Source organism: Silene latifolia, chromosome 10, assembly GCF_048544455.1.
Source record: "Silene latifolia isolate original U9 population chromosome 10, ASM4854445v1, whole genome shotgun sequence".
NCBI lineage: Eukaryota > Viridiplantae > Streptophyta > Magnoliopsida > Caryophyllales > Caryophyllaceae > Silene > Silene latifolia.
In genome coordinates, this window is record NC_133535.1 from 162,118,564 (window position 1) to 162,144,053 (window position 25,490).

Sequence of the window (25,490 nt, forward strand, 5' to 3'; positions counted from 1 at the left end):
TACTAAGAAAATACTTACTACAAATGTACAAGGAAAATGAAATTACATAAGCATAAAATAAATCTAAGGGCTCAAGTGTGCGGATCGTCACATTATGCCCTCCTAGGCCACTAGTCCACTACCAATCAATAACTCACAATACAAAAACATTACCAATACAAAGTCAATATTTTCACGGAGACCTTGTTTAACTTCATATTTTCTTTAATAATGAAACTCCTTTCTTCTAGCAAATCTTTCACCGAGACTACCAACTAGTTGCAATTCTTGCTTTGCAAATTTCTTCTTATCTCCATTGATGAACAAATTACCTTCAAACGAATTGTGATCCTTCTCACACCCGCACATATTAGGTTCTACACCCAACTTCAAACATAGCCTCCTTTCGAGACTTAAACTGAGCCTCTTTGCTTGGACTCCAAAAAGCGGAAATTGCTCGATCAAAAAGACTTTTCTTCATCTAACTTTGTGAAGCCCTTATCTTCACTTTGTGACCCATTTTTTTTTTGTCACCGGCCTTGTTGATGCCCATTGTCACCAACATCAATTGACGGAGTACTTATCTCCATCTCAATTTGTGAAGCCCTTGTCTTCACTTTGTGACGCCCTCGTCACCCTCTTGTTGGTGCTCATCATCACCAACTTTCGTATATAAATGGATTTCAACCTTGACAGATTTAGAATAATGCTTCTCACTGGGACCTCTTTCTGTATTTCTCTTGCTCTGCTTGTTTTCAACCCCATGATAATTATTTGAGGCGAATGAATTGAAGTAAGTTTATATACACACTATATATAACTAAAATACTAAATACTCACCCAACAACTCATGAAGAGTTAGGAAGATAAACACCTAATTGTTTCAACCAAAACAATTATATACACACTATATGCAATGGAGAATTTGGTAAAAACTTGCCTACTGATTTACACATTCATCTTTTTCAATACTACTAGATGTTGTAGCTGTAAGGCGGGTAACTCGGCGAATCACTTAATAACCGTGAAATGTAAGCCTTCTGAAAGAGCTGCCCTGCTTAACTTCAAGCACAACCTCACCTACTTCGACAAAGATGTTTCATCTTCGTGGAAAGGTGAGGAATGCTGTGAATGGAGACGAGTGGGTTGTGATAACACAACCGGCCATATTCTCAAGCTCGACCTTAATGGAGTCAACAATAATCACCTGTTAAAAATGGAGAAGCTCGAGTCCTTGGCTTACTTGCTTGAGTTGAAACAGCTAGAGCACTTGGACCTGAGCTACAATAACTTCAGTTATAGTTCAATTCCGATATTGATGGGTTTGATGAAGCAACTCAGGCATCTCAATTTCTCGTCTTCTTCTCTTGGTGGGTTAGTTCCTTGTCAATTAGGTAACCTCACTGATCTGCTAGTCCTTGATCTTTCTTTTAACAAGTTATCTGGTGAGATTCCAACATGTTTAGGGAATCTATCAAATTTGAAAGAACTAAATGTTTCCCAAAACAATTTGAGCTCTATAGCCTCATCTCTTAGGTGGCCATTAAACTTGGAGTTCTTAATACTTAATAATAATCAGTTGAGTGGCAAAATACCAGTATCATTAGGAAAACTTTCCAAGTTGCGAATATTAGATATTAGCTACAATCCATTGGAAGGTATAGTTTTGTCTGAACCACACTTCGCTAACCTCTCAAGATTGACGTATTTATACATGGATCATGCAATGCTAACAATCAACCTGTCTTCTAATTGGGTGCCTCCATTTCAACTTCGATCATTAGTTGCCAATCACTGTAAAATCAACGGACGGCTTCCACCATGGCTTCAAACTCAAAATAACCTATCATATCTCGATTTGTCTAATGCAAACATCTCCGGGGTCATGTCCAACTGGTTTCACACAATGCAACAACTTGTCTGGTTGGAACTTTATAACAACAAGCTTAGCGGGTCTCCTATTTTTCCCATTAACTTCAGTTGCTTTAAACTCTCTAATAACTCGCTCTCTTGGGATTTTTTTGTCAAATTACAGTAAAACTGAAGTCTATCATCAAGCGCGAGATTTAGATATATATCTCACATAATTTCATTTATGACCAATCGTTGGTTGGCGCAGTGGTAGCATGGGGCTGCGCTTGGTAGGGAGATCTGCAGATCAATCCCCCACAACAGCGATTGGGAGGGGTTTAAATACCGTAATCTTTGGACACGCCCCGAAATCCGGATTAGTCGACCCAATGTGGGTCGGATTACCAGATGGTTTAGACCAAAAAAACATAATTTCATTTATGGACCATTTCTAGAAGGTTTAGGTCATATAATGCCTAACTTGGAAACACTCCTACCTTACAAATAATCAAATTAATGGTCGAATCCCCAATTCTTTGTGCCAATTTACATCATTGTGTGAGTTAGTTATTGAATATAATAGCTTGTCAGGGGTAATTCCAAAATACTGGACCAATATTTCAACTCTTTCATGTGTACGTACTCTCTCGTACAACAAGCTCGAAGGACATATTCCATGCTTTAATAATAAAAACATAAATGGGTTTGATCCTCATTTTTATTTGCATTTGAATGACAACATGTTGAGCGAAGAGGTCCCTTTATGCTTGAGCAATCTCTCATATTTGAGTGTTCTAGACATTGGTGGTAATCAGTTGTCAGGCGAAATATTCAACTTGTTTAGTGTCGACAAATTGAAGAAACTGCAAATACTCCGGCTTAGAGAAACCAGTTTAGTGACTCTATTCCTAGGCAGATTTGCTTTTTTGCCTCGACTTCAAATTATGGACTTTGTGTGACACCACCATACTCCAAGTGCCTTACCAGGACCACTTAAGGTATGAGAACATCACCATCTCGGTTACCCGAGCAATGATAACCGAATGACAATGAAGAAACACGATTTAAATAACAATATAGTTTAACGTGATTACACAATCAAAACCAAAACTGTTAAACTGAAATACAAGGTTCTCAGACGGTCTACTACTAAAACTATCAAAGCTATAAAATATCGTCTGGCACAGCGGAAGACTTCTAACTGCCACGTGATGACTCATCCCAGCTATCCCATACGCATCATATCAAACCTGCTCAATAACTGCTCACCATCACCGAATGAATCACCACAGTTTTTAAAACAATAAACGGGGTCAGTACTAATTACACAATCAAAGCCACACTGAAACAATCATACAAACAGCTCACACACAATCTCAGTCTCCATCTCTAATCACCTCATAACTGACTACACACTAAAGTGTGTAGCCCTGCCAGAGTACCCATCGTAACAGATACTCATCGCCGCCAGTGGGGGACCGCAGCCGTTCCCACCTAAGCCTCGCTCATCTCTGTCGAGCGATGAACCCATTTTCATTAATGTGCACATCCCTTCTGTGGCGGGTTCCATAGAAGGCGAATCAAGGGCGTGAAGCCACTCCCTCAAGTGACTCCACTCAGCCAGGGACGCACCCCGAAGAACACAGACAGATAAACAACAACCACAATACAACATCAACGTCCGTCTGAATCAATCAACAATATGAAATCACAACCGTCTGAATCAATCAACAATAATATGAAATCACAACCGTCTGAATCAATCAACAATCACTAACTACAGCACAATCACCACATACATCATGTAACTAATACCGAGTAGGGAAACCCTACCTGGAATGCAACCACCACAGACGGTCTAACAGCTAATCAAAATCGTTCTTCAATACAATCACCTCCTATCAAACATACAATCATACAATCAACATCTAATAAACACAATACTCCCAAAACCCCCAAATTACCCAATTAGGGTTTCAACTAAAATCAATGAAACAACATAAAAATTGTACTAGGACCTTACCCACAATACGACGGTCTCAACTCTCAACGGCGTAAAGAACACAACGATCCGATGACTCTAGCCCTTAGGATTTGTCAACAACACGACGAGAGAGAACTACGTAACTTCTTTTTCTTTTGAAAGGTTTAGAAAAGTGAAAAGTGATTAAAGAAAATGACGGAAGCCTTTTATATTAATCTCGCGTTATTAGCAAAACCCGTCAAAACAAACCCGTAAAAGACACTTACTCGATCGAGTAAGTGACTTACTCGATCGAGTGCCCCCTACTCGATCGAGTACCCAACTTACTCGATCGAGTATCATACAGGCAGACTACTGATTTGCGTCAAAAACTACTTACTCGACAGAGTAAGCCCTACTCGATAGAGTACCCAAAGACTCATAAAACCGTAGTATTACACTTTGGACATAACCATTTTACGGGATACATCCCTCGTTGTTTAAGTAACATTAAAGGCATGATTTCACATGTTCCATTGTTGGATTTCTCCCGTGGTGTCGTTAGTGAGGTAATGCAAGGAATAGAGCGTTCATATACGAGCTCTCTGCCATATTTGGTGGATATAGACCTCTCATGTAATAACTTGGTGGGTAACATTCCTGATGACATGACAAAGATCTCCGGCTTGATGGGTCTTTACTTGTCGTATAATCAGTTATCTGGAACGATACCTGAGAATATTGGGGGCTTGAAATCATTGATCTCACTGGACTTATCAAAGAATAAACTCAGGGGAATTATCCCTACAAGCATAGGTGAAATATACACCTTGAGCCACCTTAACCTGTCCTACAACAATTTCTCAGGACAAATCCCGACTGGAAATTAACTACAAGCCCTCTCTGACCAAGCCTCAGTATATGCCGGAAATCCTTATCTTTGTGCAGAATTTCTGCCTAAGAAATGCAAAAGAAAAGTTGACAAACAAGATAAGGGTACAACCAATGAAGGCAATGTTGATAATGAAAAGATGCTCAAGAAAATGGGGTCCGACTTGGTTGTGATGTCGGGATTTGCTACTGGTTTTTGGGGTGTTGTTGGATGCTTGGTGTTGAATAGGAGGTGGAGGCATGCATTTTCCGTCGTCTTGAGGACGGTTATAACTGGTTGTATGTGAGAGTTGCTGTGAGGCTGCGAGCAGCCAAGGCTAAGATTAACAGGAGATAAGATGGTTCGTTTCTGTCATGTTTTATCACTCGTATAGTTATTGTCAATGGCCTATATCCTTGTATAGTTGTACCGTTTTCTACTTCGTTTCTCGCTGTACACAGGACGCCTTTTTCCAAGGTTGAATTGCATTTATTGATTATGTTTACTGTTTTAGGTTACTACGTTAGTCCATCATGTGTAACTGAACGTCAAATGAGGTATGCCAGAAAAGGGCTGCACTTGAGGAATGATGAAGAAGTCCGGCATACCAGGCATTGTGTAATTGATTACCTCGCTGAGCCTGGCATTGCGTATCAGCTCTGTCATTATTTCTAATTTTACTCTTCTTGCTTCAACTTGGTTTAGCCTCTTCTCGACATACCAGGTTGTTAGAAATCTATATCTCATTACTTTACATATTCATATATGTTACATTTAATTTAGTCATAAAATTAAATACAAATCTTGTGCATGCAAACTAAAAAACAAAAGATGAGGAAATCGTTTTCTCACCATCAAATTTTCGGCCATTTTGGGCACCAACAAGATCTCCTACTTGTTGGTTCTTGAGCTATAATGAATGTTTGGATGATCCTCCAAAAATCCCAAAGTAGAGATTCTCCTCTTGATTGCACCCAAGACTATCCCAAAATCCCACAAACTAATATGTACTAGATATTTGTAATGTGGTTTACCTTAAAATTGATTACTAATACTCATATACTACTACTAGTATTATTAGTGATTTATTTATACAAATTAGATTCATAAAACTTGATTTTATGAAGAACAAGAGAGCGAAGTTTATGTTTTTGTTTAAACATGAGAGAATGGAAAAATTGAGAGAAAAATCTCTCAATTGTCCTACCTAAAACCGGTGGTGAGAGGGAGTATTAAGACCCTCCTTTTTTTTTCTTTTTTTTTCTTCACAAGACAAATTGTGTAAGCCTTTGTCCATAGTCATGTCACTATCAAGTGTCATAGACAAATGAATAAGACAAATGAATAAGACAAAGCTACTAAAATGCCCACCAATAATTTCGGTTATTAAGTGTAATATGGAGTCCATTTTATTTTTGTCAATTGTATAATTTTATGTCATGTGACATGTGACATGTCTTATGTCATGTTTTAATTTAAAATGCATATTTAACAAATTAAATATCATTTACAAATTAAATAAATCACATTTAACAAATTGACTAGTAATTCAAAATTACTTTCACATAAAATGGTCATTTAAATACTAGTTAGTATAATTCACAACATCTTGTAATTATAACTAACTTATCATTCTCATCTCGCGTGTTTCGCAAACACCGATTAATTTTAGTAATATAACTTCTTAAATTACTAAATAAAATCTTATTTAATCACATTATAATAAGATGTCATTTTCTCTCTTATGATAATAATTTGTTCAATTTTAAGGAATTAATTAATCAGACGACATACAATTGATTAACCTTTTTCAATTAAGGGAATCGTCCTTTAGGTGTGACCTCAAGGGATCAACTGATCACCACCGTCGCACGACAGTAATGTCAAACTCTAGCCAGCCAATCATTACCGATATGTGTGGACCAGTTGACTATATATGTAATATATCATCCCTTTCGTATTCTTGTAATGAGATTTAAATATGTGATCAATATGATCGACAATTGTGATCGCATTATTGTCGGAGGACACATATTCCAACAATCTCCCACTTGTCCTCGAAAAGTGTGCGTCACCAATTCTCTTGTCCTATTACTATCTCCCACTCAATGCAAGGTGTCTTTCGGGTCGTACTTGCAAGTGATCATATCGAGAGTGGTTTCCTCGATCTGGAGAATAACTGATTGACCGGAATTTTCTACCATAGAAACCTTCCGAGCGTGGCCACGCATTTCCAGTTCATTACTCCTCGAGTGGCCCTGAGATATTGTTTTAACCCTGACAAAGGGGTGGACAATTCCTATCGCACTATTCCCTTCGACTAGCCACAGCCATCATAACCCAAAATATGCCCATTTGACCCCATTTACGAAGGTCGTAGTAAAATAAATCAAAGCTAATCTAAAACTGTGCCATCTTAGGCGAACAGTCTTTAGTCAAAAGAATCGACTCATTAGAATACTATAGTAGCTCTCGCCACGACCAGGCTTTATAAATTTGCCAGAACTCTATAAGCGGTCACTGTGCGACAAAGTGTTCCTAACAGTCTGCCTATGTGATCGACTAGTTATCTCACATGACTCCATGACACTTGAACTTGCCATCAATCGCATCACACTCTAGTCACTTCGAGATGTCACCTCATGTAAGTAACTATGGGCGAATACAATGCTAATCCGTGTTCACTTTAACGTGGTTCAATTGTCTCTACAACCCGTTTGGATGTAACAAAGTATAAAAGGAGTTTTCATATTTTAAAAACTCGAACGACAAATGTGATTATCACATATGAATAGTCAATACCTGATTATTATTTCATATTCTATAATCCAGTTTGATCTTGAATGTAGTTGTTCATCTCAATTCAATTGAAATGACATGACTCATCATGTTAAGCCTATGAGAAGACTTTGGTTAATAGGTTTTATCAACTTCTTGTACCTTACTCAACCTTACTACATACCCGTTTTCCTTTGTAATGTATACATTTGTATTACAAAACTTTCTGAGTACGTGTCGAGATCCAATCAAGACATAGGCCCTCTAGCCATAGAATAGCTCCCATTGTTTTCACAGTGTGCGGGACTCATCCTTCTTGCACATCTCATGATTGCAAGTGTACTCAATTTCCGTTGTAAATATTTCTCATTTATTCTTTATTGCCTAGAACGATTCTAGAAAATCTATTTCTTAAATAACATAGCCACAATGGTATCTTAACCATCCTAATGTGTTTTGATTATGGTTTTGTCGGAAACCATGCGCAATCTCAATTGTCAATTGTCATTTGTGTAACACCCTTACACAAAATTGCATAAAAAACACTTTGCATTACATCCTTAATGCTTCTGCAAGCACTTAAGGGTAATCTTTATGGCTTACTTGGTAACTATTACTTAAATTCGATTTGAAACAATTCATCATACTCAAAGTATATGAAGTGTTATACATCATTTCCTATTTAATTGATTCGGCAAAATGGAAGCAAATAGAATCAATCAAATATGTTCAATTCGATTGAACTAGTCATGAACCTTATCAACATAAGACTCCTTATTTGACATTAATATCATGTGGATTTATCTCCATAAATCCGGATATTAAGATGTATTATTTTTCTCCTAGTCTTAAATTATTCCCAATAATCAATATGTCATCCACATATAAGACTAATTAAAATTTCCGTAACTCCCACTAAACTCCATGTATAAACACAATTTCTCGACTTATCGAGAAAAGTTTTATAACATGATCAAAACATTGATTCCAACTCATTGATGTCCTACTTAAGACTCTCTCTTAAGTTTCACATTATCTTAGGATGGCAAGAATCTACAAAAACTCAAGACATGTATTGAATACATTCCTTCTAATTGAATAAGTGGGTTTTAGATTCACTCGCTATATGTATATCATCATAATGAAACACAATCCCTAAGAAGATCCAAATAGACTTAAGCATTTCAACTAGTGCAAAACCCTTTGCTACCAATCAAGCTTTGATATCTAACAATTCACTTGGAATTTATTTCGGATTTTCATGGCACTAAGCCTTGTATTGAGTTGTGATTTAAACACTCTTATGTAAGTTCTCATGTAAGTCATATGTTCATTACTTTCCAGAAGTAATCAACTTGAATCAAGCAATTTCTTTGTAAGTTGCAAGCTCTTTACTTTCTAAAAGTAACACTAATTCATCATCTTCAACAAGTGATGGCTTTAACCTCCTAGGTTTTGAAGAAACAACGTCTCACACAAAATGTCTCATGTAGCCAAGAAAGACCAGTTTGTGTAGCCAAGAAAGACCAGTTTCTTGTGGCATAACATTCTTTGTGGCTCTTTGAATAATTTCTCCCACTCTGTCTTCTAGCATAAACTTGTATTTTAGAAAGACAGCTTCACGAGCCACAAACCTTTTGTACTCGTGATTATAATAAGGAAAAATGAGCATTTGTTTCTTTTGAAAACTTACAACCATGGTACCCTACCATTTCATATCTCATATGATTCGTTTTAGATTTAGTGGAAAAATAATTTAGACAAAATGATAAAATCCCCAAAAGGATCAAGTAACTCAAAGTAACTTGATCGAAGTCCAAACCATATCGAATAACGTTTGATTTCTTATCCAACCACACATTATCCCATAATGTGTGTTAAGAGAGATTAACTTGTGATACTATATCACATTTCATTTGGCTTATATCAAAGTCTTCACTTTGATAATCCCATCACGACTAAATCGTGATTCCTTGAACTCTTTGAACTTCTTCAAAGATTTCTCTATTTACCTTATTAAGTGAACACATTAGCGTCAACTTAAATCGTTGGTAAAATAAAATGATCAACCTATTTTGGATCAATGATTTACAACCTCGATCTCCTTTTCAACGAAAAGGCACGAGACATCTTACTTTGAATACAAGATACGCATATACCATAAGATCTAATGGTTTCAAGAGTACTTGATAACTCTTTGCGTTCATCATTCCAAAATTTAAGGTTTAATCTTGTGATACCAATTTGAGTCTTGCATCATCTTCATGATGTATCATTCTAGTTTGGTTTAGAATATATTCACCTTGATAATGGGCTAGCCATACATCAAATCGTGGTGTATAGGGTCACAAAAGTGAAACCTCTTTTGTATCTTAACAAGTTTATATTCTTATTTAGAGTTCATGCACTTAATAGTCATAATTAAGTACAACTATAAACCCTAAACTAGAATGATTACACAATGACTCTATCTCTCGACATTATTTGATGCTAGTTGTCATATTATAATCATCTTATGTATCGAATACAATGATGAAAACCTCCACTGGTTTCTAATATTGACGAAGTAGTACTAGCAAAATTTATGTTAATCAAATAAACATTTAAAGAAGAAGGTCCCATTAGATGTCCCACAACTAACTTGTTAGCGTTGATTCTTCAATAATTTGGGGTAGTTTCCTTTCTAGCGTCCAACAATTAAGACAATGGAAACTTTATCGGTCGGGATTGATAGGTTTAGTATCGTTATTCTCAATAACTTTACTTTAACATTACCTTGTATCAATTCCATTCTAATTTTACTTCTTCAAAACCTTTATCCTTTTCTTAACGGTTTAAGAGAATGCTCCCACTCAATTCAAAGAATCTTTACTTAGAAAAGCAAAGTTGAATCTTATGAAGACTACTCTTCAATTCAATCGTTTTAGTCTTAAAACTTTCATTGAAGTGGTTGCGTTATTTTGGTCAATTATGAATTCTGACAAATCTAATTACCAAAATAATTTATCGCTTCAAGGTACTTAATTCAATTAAGTATATGAAAAACAATCCATTGTAAGTAGATGTGTTAGTCAAGAATCAAAAGCCTGTTTGATAATGAATAACTTTTATCTATACTCTTCACAAGAGATCTTTGCAATGGATAATACGAGGTTTTAGAAAAAAATTCATATTTGTCTTTAGTTACGATGTTTTAATGGAGATTTGAATCAAAAATCGAAATGATATCGTATATGAATTGTGGTAAAGAAATAGAACAATATGATAACGGAATAATGAAAACAAAACATTCATCGTTATAATAATACTTGTAAATAACAAGTAAAGCATTTACATAGTGACGTCTACCCAACTATGATAAATGATTCCAAGACCCAAATTCATATTAACTTGGGCACGGTGTGGCCGATGAAACCCTTATCAATATAACTCGGTGGATTAACTCTTTAATCGATTCTACTTTTAGAACTCTTGGTCGATAAAATTACATTAACATATATCTTTAGCCCGGAACACATGCAACTACGGTTACGAATACTTCCGTTGAGCTCAATCCAAATTTCGAATAAATGTGTCCATGATCCAAACCCACATTAACTTGGGCACGGTGTAGCCGATGAAACCCTCATCAACATGAATTCGGTGGATAAACATTTATCACCCACTTCCCCTACCTAACAAGGTTTGTACCCCGGTGTGGCCGAGTGCACTCCCTCACGAAATAGGTTTTCATGGTTTCTACTTTTTGGTAAGGCTAAGTCTCAATTGTTTATTTTTAGCGAGATGTCATGTCAATTTATTATCTATCACGTTTTAAGTGAACTAAAGCGGTGAACTACGATAATTGTAATTGACACGGTCGATAAACTCGATTTAAAATGCATGTTTAGTTATGGCGATTTAGCGATGCATGCAACATATAAATAAAATGCAAAGCATAAATAAAATCCTAGTATGGCCTTCCTAGAATAGTAAATCTAATAAACTATTACAAATTTGGAAACCAACTCCTTTGGTCCCTTGAACTTCGGTCTTGGCACGCATTTCAAGGCAACACTTTCTTTAATGGATCGCCTTCTCGAGTGGCACCGTCTTCAAGGTACTCCGAAATAAATAAATTACATAATAAATTACATAATTTCCTATTATACATTTGTAATTAAAATAAAATAAATCTATTAAATTACAAAACGGTGATACGAGATCACAATAAATTACAACCGAATCGATATTCCCATACATTTCGGGTAATATCAATTAAAAAACTAAGGTCATACTAAATAAAATTAATACTAAAATTATGACAATCATAAATAAAATGCAGCATTATAATATGTATGAACATGCCCAATTTTATGCTAAATCGCCTTTAAGGAGCCAATATCGTATATTTATCGGTTTTTACGGATTTGCGCGATTTAACCTTTTAAAATCACAATAATTACATAAATTCATATTTATGTACAAGTTAATTATCCTAACCAACTTAGGGCTCAAAATTAGTCTCTACTAACATATTGACAATAATTAACTTATATTTCTTAATATTGTTCATAAAAGGACTTAAAAATACAATATTATGTCATAAACTTCAAATAAATCATAAAAATTTCAAATAAATTTGAAATTTGAAATTTTAAACTCATGAACATTCTGAAAAAATACCATCACACTCATAATGTTCAAGAACTTAGGTTAAAAATTTCGAAATTTATCGAGAAACACAATGTTGCGGTTTATCCGATTTATCAATTATTACCATACAAATATGAGAAAAATATTTTTCTTAACTTTTCACTTTTAGATCTGAAATATGTGATAAAATGCAAAATGTGACGTTTTTTCTTAGTCATGGAGTATGTTTTAGCAATTTTTACTAATTAAAGTCACTATTTATGTGATTTTTCATCAAAAATTCATAAATCATGCATAAAGACTTCATTATAGCCAAATATTTTACACACATCTTGTAAAATTGCATGTGACAACATACTAAATTTCCATGACCAGATTCGAAATATAACTCATATTAACCTATTTAACCATTTAAATATGATTTTAACTTGAAAAATCCATATTTCGAGCATAACAACTCATATTATTATGAAAACTTACAGGCCATCATAATATAATATATGTGAAAACATATCCAAAAATCACTGTAAAAATCGAAGTTTAGCTATTTTTCGTCCAAAAATGACATTTTAATCATAAAAATCACATTTTAATGCCATTATTATTAAAAATGAACAATAAAATCAAAAACTTTAACATGCATAATAAATTTCGTGATATTTCATAATAAACACAAATTTATAAGTTTTGTTTGTTAATCGTATAACTCGGAAAAACAATAACCGATTTGCATGCAAACAACCAATGCTCATGATACCGCTTATTAGAAATCTATATCTCATTACTTTACATATTCATATATGTTACATTTAATTTAGTCATAAAATTAAATACAAATCTTATGCATGCAAAATAAAAAACAAAAGATGAGAAAATCGTTTTCTCACCATCAAATTTTCGGCCATTTTGGGCACCAACAAGATCTCCTACTTGTTGGTTATTGAGCTATAATGAATGTTTGGATGATCCTCCAAAAATCCCAAAGTAGAGATTCTCCTCTTGATTGCACCCAAGACTATCCCAAAATCTCACAAACTAATATGTACTAGATATTTGTAATGTGGTTTACCTTAAAATTGATTACTAATACTCATATACTACTACTATAATTATTAGTGATTGATTTATATAAATTAGATTCATAAAACTTGATTTTATGAAGAACAAGAGAGAGAAGTTTATGTTTTTGTTTAAACATGAGAGAATGGAAAATTTGAGAGAAAAATCTCTCAATTGTCCTACCTAAAACCGGTGGTGAGAGGGAGTATTAGGACCCTCTTTTTTTTTCTTTTTTTTTCTTCACAAGACAAATTGTGTAAGCCTTTGTCCATAGTCATGTCACTATCAAGTGTCATAGACAAATGAATAAGATAAATGAATAAGACAAAGCTACTAAAATGCCCACCAATAATTTCGGTTATTAAGTGTAATATGGAGTCCATTTTATTTTTGTCAATTGTACAATTGTATGTCATGTGACATGTGACATGTCTTATGTCATGTTTTAATTTAAAATGCATATTTAACAAATTAAATATCATTTACAAATTAAATAAATCACATTTAACAAATTGACTAGTAATTCAAAATTACTTTCACATAAAATGGTCATTTAAATACTAGTTAGTATAATTCACAACATCTTGTAATTATAACTAACTTATCATTCTCATCTCGCATGTTTCGCAAACACCGATTAATTTTAGTAATATAACTTCTTAAATTACTAAATAAAATCTTATTTAATCACATTATAATAAGATGTCATTTTTTTCTCTTATGATAATAATTTTTTCAATTTTAAGGAATTAATTAATCTGTATCGACATACAATTGATTAACCTTTTTCAATTAAGGGAATCGTTCTTTAGGTGTGACCTCAAGGGATCAACTGATCACCACCGTCGCACGACAGTAATGTCAAACTCTAGCCAGCCAATCATTACCGATATGTGTGGACCAGTTGACTATATATGTAATGTATCATCCTTTCGTATTCTTGTAATGAGATTTAAATATGTGATCAATATGATCGACAATTGTGATCGCATTATTGTCGGAGGACACATATTCCAATACAGGTATGCTATTTTATTTCGTCCAAAAAATTTTGGTAGCTCTTTCGACAGACATGTACCTCGACCAAAAAAAGGGTATTACCTCGAAACTATTACCTTTTTTTTCCCTACATACTCATATGCCTATTGAATAGGAGGATTAGGAAAGTGCAGTAGACGATCCACTACAATTAGTAATCTATCGAAGATATACATATTGTGTAAGTATATATGTAGGAAACTAACCAGGTGGTGCTAGTTCAGTGGTAGCTGGGTTAAACCTTAAAGCTTGCAGAAATACAGGAGTTGAGAGGTCTCAGGTTCTACCAGCTGGGGCGATGATCACTTGGCCACTGCAGCCCCCGATAGAGGTGGCTTACATGGTCCATGTGGTGGTGCGGGAATGCATGGAAACTAGGAACCTTAGACATGTGTTGAGGGCATCGTATAATTCATCAGTCATCGCATTTTTATTTCAAGGTCTAGTCTGGTCGTCGTATTTTGGCTAACGTGTAGTAGGAATTCGAAATGCCTAGAAAAATTGAATGCCTACATTTTGCCAAATAATTGACCACCAAACACTCCCCCTTTTATATTATTTCATGGAATTTTACAATTCCCATTATTTACAAAGTCTTTCAATTTTCTCGCCCAAATACGCTAAAACCTTAGAATTCGGCCTAATTTGTGTAATCTATTCAGTAGGTATATGCAGGAATTGCTAATTGGTTTGCCTTCTTTTTACATTAAGGGACCGTCTCACACCGTGAGACCGTCTTCCACTATAATTACTGTAAAATTAAAGTAGTGCATGTATAATTATATTATGCTTCACATTGAATTTCAAATTATAATTCAGGTAAATTTTCCCAAATGAAAATGTAAATGGGGGAAAATCGAGTGACTAAACATGGCATACTGATCCGACATATACCCAATCCTGATTGACTCATTTTCCAGGTTTATTTGTTACGGTTTATAGTTGAGTTGAATTGTAATGCGTTAATATTATTTTTGAAGATATTTAACTCCTTAAGAATGAACAATCAACGAGGTATTTCGTTATCTAAAATTCATATGTATGTAAGACACTTATTAGACGTGTTTTCAGCAGGCACACACAACTTAAAGTCATCATATATTTCAAGTCAAAGTCTTCATCACATATTTTTAAGTCAAAGTCGTCTCCAGTGACCACTTCTTGGAAATTTGGTTGATTAGAAACGATAATGATAAAGAACAAGAGTTAGCTCGAGTGGTAATAGACAAAGAGCTTTTCTACTCCAACGGTGAGGTCGATTCTAAAGAAAGGGTAATCATAATGATATGAGTTCATAACAATATTTCACTATATATTGCTTCTCCATCCCATTTTTATTGTCTTTATTTTCTCCTTTCAAAATTAATCCCAATTAAATTGTCCTCTTTACGAGTTCTTCAATCGGACAAAGTTTAGTCGTTAAAGAAAGTTTGGGCATACATTCATAAAATGTTTTTTTTTTCTTTTTCAAGATGACCGTCGTTCCGAGATTTACGATTTTAGAAAAACGTATTGTGGCTTAATAAACTCGCGAATAAGAGATATATGAGCCACATAAATTATTTTTGAGAAAAGTAGCGACATTTGGGAAAAGAAATGTAAACCTTAACCATATCATGAGAATCAATGGTGGTGGAGTTAGGAAAGGGCTAGGGGGGGGTTAGAACTTTTTCGAGTTTCCTTACCACCACCACCCCCCCCCCCCCCCTCCCAACAATCCTTCCTCCGCAAAGAACACTATCCGTGTAATGAATGTATGAAAATATCACAGTATGAATACATTTCTAACCTTGAATAGGCTTTGAATTTTGTCATTTGCAAAATTCATAGTGAAATTCTCTCCTGGTTTAGTGCCCGTAAATTTTTTCATTTAAGAATTTTTCCACGTATAAATCTCTGTGTCATGTCTTCTTTTATTATTCTTTACTTTTAATTTATCTCTTTTTACTTTATAATAAAACCCTGTAAAGGTATGACCACAATACCATCATAATAGGATCATATTAGTTAACCTTACCATAATCAACCCTGACCGGAATACCCTGGAATAGCCTGGCCGAATTCCAGACTGCGTAAAAATCGGTGGAAACAACTCCCTACTCCATTCACAATCTCTTACATTCCTTAGGGCTTGCCTGAAATTCATGGAATTATTAAGGGGGTAAGTTTTATTGGGCGATAATTACTGGGGAAATTAATTAGTGGGGTAATGAGTTCCTTGATGATATGTTTGGCATAAGAGTAATGATTACTGAGTAGATCTTTTACTCCCTTAATCATTACCCGGGGGAGGGTGGGTAATGTATTACCCCTTCACATGGGTAATAATTCCAGGAGGTGAATAATTACCCGCATACCAAACATAGGAAATACACCTCACATATTACTCCCTTATTCATTCCCCTCCTATTACCCTCAATCCAAGCAAGCCCTTAATCCTAGTGCCAAAAATAAATGCGACAATTCCTAAGGTTTGGAAGCCGTAAGATATTTACTCGTACAAAAGAAATATCTAAATTTTTAGCTCCAATGCATTAGGATGAACAAATGTAATCCACTCATTTTTCAAGAAAACGAAAGTTTTGTTGCCACATTTTCCTGGCACCCACAACACGTGACACGAACACGAACCCGACACAACCCGATCTGTTTGTCAGGTCTAGTAGTCATCAGTCAATGTGTATTTTAAGTCAAGGTCTTCGCCCGGTCGTTAAGCGTACATTTCTACTCACAAATCTGCATAACGTCTAGTTTAGTTTTGTTTGTTTGTTACAGTACTTATAGGGAAGGGACCCATGATGTAATCCACTAATTTTTCAAGCGTACATTTTCCTGGCACTTTGGTCCCCTAGCACTTCCACGGCACTTCCACCCACAACAGACGACGACTTTCATACTTTCAAGTCAGTAGTCTTCTCTAGTAGCCCTTTGGCCCCCTAGCACTTCCACGGCCAAGCCTGTGCAACGTGTAGTTTTGGTTTGTTTTATATATACTCCCTCCTTTTTTAAATGAATTTTATACATTTAACTAAAATCTAATTCATCTATTCAATTACCACTGTTTCTTCATACCAATGGGAAACGTAGTATTAACATCCCTTTTAATTTTCACATTTATATTTTTCAATACAAGATGGTGTAGCTGCAAGGGGAATTCACCTAACAGCTCAATCGTAAAGTGTAAACCTTCTGAAAGAGCGGCCTTGCTCAACTTCAAGCACAACCTCACCTATTTCGACAAACACGTTTCATCTTCGTGGAAAGGTGATGAATGCTGCAAATGGAGACGTGTGTTTTGTGATAACACTACTGGCCATATTCTAGAGCTTGATCTTAATGGAGACGACTCTAATCACTTACTTAAAATGGAGAAGCTTGAATCCACGGTGTATTTGCTTGAGCTGAGACAATTGGAGAGCTTGGACCTGAGCAACAATGATTTCAGTTATAGCTCAATTCCGATATTCATGGGTTCGATGAAGCAACTCAGGTATCTCAGTCTCGCATCTTCTTCTATTGGTGGGTTAGTTCCCTATGAATTAGGGAACCTCACTAACCTACTAGTCCTTTACCTTGATCAAAACAACTTATCGGGTGCGATTCCGGCATCTCTAGGAAAGCTATCTAATTTAAAGAGCCTAGCTATTTCCGAAAATAACTTGAGTGGAGAAATACTAACAGTAATAAGAAAACTTCACAAGCTGCAATCATTAGATATTAGTGCCAATCCGTTGAAAGGTACAATCTTGGCGGAATCCTACTTTAGTAACCTCTCAAGCTTGAAATTACTATACATGGATAAGACCATGCTTACACTCAATCTGTCTTCTGATTGGGTTCCTCCTTTCCAACTTCAATCATTCTCAGCCAGTAACATCAACGGACAACTTCCTCCATGGCTTCAAACTCAAAAGAACCTATCAGAGCTCTCTTTGTCTAATGCAAATATCTCCGGGCACATGCCCAGCTGGTTTCATACAATGCAACGACTTAACATGGTGGATCTTTCTAACAACAACCTTAGCGGGTCTCCTATTTTCCCCGTTCACTTTTCTGAAATCCACCTCTCTAATAACTCTCTGTCAGGAGAATTTTTATCAAATGGCAGTAAAACAGGAGTATATCGTGAAGCTGACTATTTAGATGTCCAAGATAATTTATTCTCTAGGCCAATTTTAGAAGGATTAACTCATATAATGCCTAACTTGATAGTTCTGTTGCTTTCCAATAATCAAATTAATGGTCAAATCCCCAATTCTTTTTGCCAACTTACATCGTTAAATTATCTAGATATTAATAATAATAGTTTATCGGGCGACATTCCAAATTGTTTTGCCAATTTTACAAGTCTAACATTTTTACGTCTCTCGTACAATAAGCTCATAGGACATATTCCCTGCTTTAATAATCGTGATACCTACCAAGGTGGTTTAGACTTGGAATTTTATTTGCATTTGAATGACAACATGTTGAGCGGAGAGATCCCTTCTTGTTTGAACGATCTCACAAATCTGAAAGTTTTAGACATTGGTGGAAATCAACTCTCAGGCAAAATGGTCAAGTGGTTTAGTGCCGAAAAATTTAGAGCACTGCAAATATTTAGGCTTAGAGGAAACAAGTTTAGTGGCACTATTCCTAGACAGATATGCTACTTGCCTCATCTCCAAATTATGGATCTTGGACATAACCATTTTACAGGATACATTCCTCCTTGTTTAAGTAACCTTACATCCATGACTTCACCCAATCCATCGCAAATGACCGGAACAAATATGTTTAGTGAGACATATGATGTTCGTGAGGTGATTCAAGGAATACAGTATTCATATACGAGAACACTACCATATTTGGTGGATATAGACCTCTCCTTCAATAACTTGGTGGGTAGCATTCCCGATGACATGACAAAGATCTCCGGTTTGTTGAATCTCAACTTGTCGTATAATCAGTTGTCCGGAACCATTCCCGTGAATATTGGGGGTTTGAAGTCATTGGAATCACTTGACTTGTCAAACAATAAACTAAGGGGAAGTATCCCAACAAGCATAGGTGAACTTTATATGTTAAGCCACCTTAACCTGTCCTATAATAATTTATCAGGCCCAATCCCGACTGGTAATCAGCTACAAACTCTGTCTGACCAAGCCTCAATATATGCCGGAAATCCTTATCTTTGTGGTGATTTTTTGCCTAAGAAGTGTAAAGGCAAAGTGGACAAGAAAGATAAGGGTAGCAACAATAAAGGCAAAGGCAATAAAAAGGAGAAGCTCGAGAAAATGGGGTTCGGCTTGGTAGTGATGTCAGGATTTGCTACTGGTTTCTGGGGTGTTGTTGGGGGTTTGGTGTTGAATAGGAGGTGGAGGCATGCAGTTTTCCGGCGTGTCGAAGATGGCTATAACTGGTTGTATGTCATAGTTGCTGTGAGGGTGGCCAAGGCTAGGAGAATCATCAGGAGATAAGAAGGTTCATTTGTTAATGTAGTGATGTATCCAAGTAATTGGCTTGTACAATAAGGGAATCTGTCATGTTGTATCGTTTCTTATTTTTCACAAACATTTTAGTTTCTGGTTGTTGTGCTCTAGCAGTCAGTCAGTCTACTATAGCATCTTATTATACTTTGATTGATGTTGTGGTTTAAGGATTTTGTTAGCAACTTAATTGCACCCATAAAAATTGCCGGAACCAGAAGTAAACCTTGTTTCAATTAAAACAATTATCGACCAAGCTGAATGTGTTTTTTATTGTAGATAAACTGGAATTGACATAACTTGATTGTGATTGATTACCTTTTAATCATGAATGTGTTTGATCCGATGTTTGGAATTGCGAATGTGTGTTTTGGATATTGTCCGGATGCGGATGAATATCAATTGTGGGGAACAACTAACAAGGCCAGAAACAAGCAGTGTGAACACATAGCGGAGTGGATATTGCGTTAGACTCTGAATTTAAAGGTCGTGGGTTCAAATCCCACTGTGACGTATGATAACCGATTATATAAATTGTATTCTACTCAATCCCCTATTTACTAAATGAATAGGTGAAAGTCTAAATTTCCCCGCCTAAAAATATTTCCTAAAATAAGTTTTTTTTTAGCATATTCTATAAGTATGGTGAGATATAATACACATAATCTTTTAAATTTATATATTTATGTCATTTAGTATTTAACATTTTATCAAATTTATCCGCAATCTTTTTATGATATAAAAACGAATTCATTTTTTTTTGTTTAAAGAATCATACGATAAAATTCATTGATTTCTTATGATAAAAAGTTGCGGCTAAAAATATATTATCGGTAAAATTTTATAAAATTACACGATTAATCTCTTGCTAAAAGAAAACTTTCATTGAAATACTCATTTCATGCTTGATACGATTTTGATTTTGAACTTTCAAATCAAAATATAACGATGAGAAACGTAAAAATAAAAAAAGAATAGTTAATTTAAATTTCAAAAATAATACACTAAAATGATAAACCTCTATATGTACCGTGCATATAGTGTACGAGATCTAAACTAGTAATGAAACACACTTTTAGTGTTAAGCTAGAATTTTGTGCCAACTTACGTCGTTGACTGCTCTGGATATTAATAATAATAGTTTATCGGGCGAAATTCCAAATTGTTTCACCAATTTGCCAAGTCTTTCACTTGTACGTCTCTCGTACAACAAGCTCAAAGGCAATATTCCCCTCTTTAATATTAGTGAATTCGACTTTAATATTAATGAATTCGACTTTAATAATGGTGAATTCCACCAATATGCTAACGGCACAAATTATTTTTTGCATTTGAATGACGACATGTTGAGTGGAGAGATCCCTTTGTCGAGTCTTAATTGGGAGATAAATTGGAGTCTGGTTTAGTTAAAGTCACTTCCTGGTCAGGTTATAAACATATGGCATTCGATTTACTCAATTATTCCCTCTTTCCATATTCATGTTAATCCAAAATCAATTACATGTGGATTGTGTGTTCTGCGTAGTCCAAACTGATTTCCTTATTTATTATGCAGAAAAGATAAGGGAAGAAATGAGTAAATACTAAGAACTATAATTTATCTTAAACTTCACACCTGAAAAAAAAATTATCATAAACTACTTGATATTCCATGATAAAATTATTTTTGAGATGTGCTTATTTATTTTAGTTTTAATTTTTGGGTGTCACTCGGTGACGCCCTCTCATTTTCCATTCGGAAATCTATCTAATTGCTTAATCTCCATAACAATTACTCCGAACTTCATCTACTTAACAATGGCTGCTCCTGAAAACAAGAGGACATCATTATAATCAAGATAATCAATCACCATTGTTGCACCCGCTACCTGTCTCCTTTCTATCGCCAATCACTTGGTATGATTTTTACCTTTTTATTTAAATAATAATTGCTAATTGGTTTGCCTTCTTTTTACATAAAGGATCTGAGACCGTCTTACACTATAATTGATGTGCAATTAAAGTAGTGCATGTAAAATTATTATGTTTCACATTGAATTTTTAACTACCGAACAATTCCTCACTCAAATTATAATTCTGGTAAATTTTCCCACATGAAAATGTAAATGGGGAAAATTGAGTGACTAATCATGGCATACTGATCCGACCTGTACCCAATCCCGATTGACTCATTTTCCAGGTCTATTTGTTACGGTTTAGAGTCGAGTCAAGTTGAATAGTAATGCATTGATATTATTTTTGAAAATATTTAACTCCATTAAGAAAGAATGAACATTCAACGAGATCTTTCGTTATCTCAAATTCATATGTATGTTGATAGCGGGGTTTGTCGCACTCCCCCGATCAAACAATTAACTCAACTAATGTAGTAGGGTAGTCGAGGTCGAATCCACAGGGAGCATGGGTGATTACTAATTGTCTAAATTCTCGTGCTTAACTAAGTCGGCAATATAAGATGAGATTGTTAAACTAAACAACTAACATAAATGAAATAAAATGCAAATTAACTAAAGATGATAAATGAGTAAGAGAGGAATAAAGTTGTAAATCAAATGAATAAAAGGCCTAGAACTCGGTTCTCCCACAACAATTCGTAATTCCACATACTAATTCCCTAGGCTAATCGTTTAGGTAAACGGGCAAGGAGGAGATGGCTCTAATTCGCCTAGAACCTCCCTTCCGGGTTCGCAAAAGGACACTAGCTACTCCAACTAACCCCCCTCCCGGGTTCGAAAGTTGGTATTCCTAACTCAAAACTAGAGGTGATCAAATGCGGGCTTGGGCCGGACATGGGCCGGGCTCGTGTTCAAATTTTGGCCCACGGACAAGCGGGTTAGTGGGTTCGGGACGGGTTAGTGGGCCGGGCCTTTGTATTTTTCTTAAAATGCCTTGTCCATACCCGCTTATTTAGCGGGCGGGATGGGCCGGGTTTAATGGACGGGACGGCCCATGAACAGCTCTACTCAAAACCCAACAACCACGAAAACATGCATTTTTCCAAGGAGGTCAAGAATTTGGTCAAGATCATTAAGTACTCATCGTATTCCGGGTCATCCCACTCCTCCTTCCGGAGGTCGATTTCAAACGCTAGTCTAGAGGCACCCTCCTCGGTTCTCCTTCCTGGTCTCAACCTTAGTTGGTGACAAGGTCAAATTTCGGGTATCCAATTTACAACCTAACCAACTCCCGTTGGTGGACAAGGGTTACAACTCGACACTACCCAAAATCGATCCTTAAAACATGTAATTCCTCTAAACTACCCTCACCAATTTCCCCAAATAATTAGCCTTTATGTGAATCAATTAGTGAAATTACTCATGTTGGGTCAAACCGAGTCCTAGTAAAAGACTACTCACAAATCATGGTACCAAGAGAAATAAAAATAACAAAGATGGTTTCTTTATGCATAATCATGATGGAAGTGTAAATTCTATTACTAATCATGCAAATACCCAACTCAAATTACAAGGAAAGACAATTTAATTCAAGAGACAATGAAGATTAAACTAAAGGCACAAACTTTAACTCAATAAACTCAAAGACTCAATCTTTAACATGAGAAATTCAAAGATTCAATCTTTGAGAGCAACAACAATGGAAAACAAAGAAAAGATGAACAAGAAAGATAATAGCATCAATTAAACAACAAGAAGTCTAACATGAACAATTAAACAAGAATTAAGAGAAAAGCAAAATGTAAACAAATGAAATTAAAGAGAGAAATAAGAGTAAAGAATTATACCAATAACATGGGAACTTTGAATTGATCGAATGAAGAACTTGGATAAACAAGAGAACAATTGAATTAATTTTTGAGTAAAGATTACAATTTGGGTAAGAGGAAAATAAATTTAGGGTTCTACAAAATATTTAGAGAGGAAAGTAATCTCACTAGTCTAATTTCTAAGGTGGTAATGGGTAATGTAATGAGTAGTTGTGTTTACAATTGAGAGAGGAGCCTTTATAAGCACCCTCTAATAACAAATCTAATTAGACTAATAATAATAATCTAATCCTAATAATAATTCTAATAATTCTAATAATCCTAATAATAATAATAATAATAACCCTAATAATCTCTTGTCGACACAAAGTTTACACAAACCAAACAATTGAAAAACAAAGAAAAAAGGAAAAAGGGGAAGGGGAAACACGGGTGAGGATAAAACGCAGCAATGTGGTGTCCTGCCGGTCCACCGGCGGCCGGGGCTTGTGCCGGCAGCGAGGGCAGTGAAGAAAGAGCAGAAAAAGGATGGGTGTGCGTTATGCTGGTAGGCCGGCTACCGGGGCACCGGTAGAAGATCACAAAAATGATGCGAGGTAGTTGATTTGGTGCGTTTTGCCGGCTAGACGGCTGCCGGTCCCTATACCGGTAGCGAGGTCTTCACAAAAAGGGAACAAACTGGGTGTGTTCTGCCGGTTGAGGGTGTCGACTGCCGGGGCACCGGCATGGAGCAACATAGCTTCATAAAAGCTCAGTTTGGATCCCGAGTTCGAATCTGATTGTGCTTTGGTGATGGTGGAGTTGCCGTTGTTGTTGATTGTCGTGGGTGGTTGTTGTGATGACGGTGATTGGAGTAGGAATGATGGGTTGTGGTGAATTGGTGGTCGGATGTGGGACGAGTGGAGGTGAGTGAAGGCGAGGTTGCTGCTGCTGTTATTATTGATGTTGGTGACGGGATGAATGGTGATAATGATTAATGGTGGAAATGGTGTTTGTCGGGGTGGCTGTTAATGGAGAATGGAGGTGAGTGATGTGAATTGATGAATTGGACTCGGGTTTGGCCTGAATTCTCGTGTGGTGGGCGAAAATGGTGATGGACGAATGGAGTTGGGTTGATGATGATGGCTGTTGCTGTGGAATAGGGTCGGGTTGATCAGAGGAATGGCAGGGGAAGGGAAATGGCAGGGGAAGTGCTTTGGTGGTGTTGGGTTATGGTTGTTAATGGTGGTGAATATTGTTGCTGTTGGTTTAATGGAGGAATGACGAGTTTAATGATGGTGGATGTTAGTGACGAGATGCAGGGGATGCTTCTGGTTTGACAATGATGGTTTGATATAATAGTGCGTGTTTGGTTCAATTGTAGATGATGGGAATGAGTTGTTCATGTATATAATAAGTCAAAAGTCAATTGTAGCCTTGACTATTCCAATTCGTATTTGACTTCTCTTTAGTCCAGCTCTCATTTGGCCCGTCTCAAAACCGTCTCGACTCAATTTGCTCCGCAATTTCCGTCTCATTACTCCTCCTTACCTACACATTATTAAAACAAAGTGATATTAATATTAATATTGAATAAAAATTCCGACTAATTAATAAATATAACTACGACGACTATTATTATAAATTAGTAAATAAATGAGCTAATTAGACAATTAAGCACGCAAAATCGAGTCGTAATAAGATATAAATGCGGGGTAAAAAGTGACTAAAATACTATTTATCATATGTATGCAAAGACACTTATTAGACGTGTTTTCAGCAGGCACACACAACTTAAAAGTCATCATATATTTCAAGTTAAAGTCTTCATCGCATATTTTTAAGTCAAAGTCGTCTCCCGTGACCACTTGTCGCAATTTTGGTTGATTAGAAACGGTAATGATAAAGAACAAAAGTTAACTCAATTGGTAATAGACAACGAGCTTTCCTACGAATCCTACTTCAACCGTGAGGTCGATTCTAAAGAAAGGGTAATCATAATGATATGAGTTTATAACAATATTTCACTATATATTGCTCGCCCACATCAGAGGACGAAAATTTCAAAGTTTTTAGTTAAAATTTTAGAACTTTTTTTGAGTTTCCATATACTATTACCCGTTCTCCCCTTGTGGAGTTTTTTCC

General features: G+C 35.7%; 1 protein-coding gene across 1 annotated transcript; it reads left to right on the plus strand.

Moving 5' to 3' along the window:
- The first annotated feature begins 17,075 nt into the window (after positions 1 to 17,075).
- Positions 17,076 to 19,867, plus strand: LOC141606796 (receptor-like protein EIX2). The gene has a single exon (XM_074426102.1). It carries the CDS (start codon positions 17,249 to 17,251, stop codon positions 19,631 to 19,633), a length of 2,385 nt encoding a protein of 794 aa, XP_074282203.1. The 5' UTR covers positions 17,076 to 17,248; the 3' UTR covers positions 19,634 to 19,867.
- Positions 19,868 to 25,490: the final 5,623 nt, after the last annotated feature.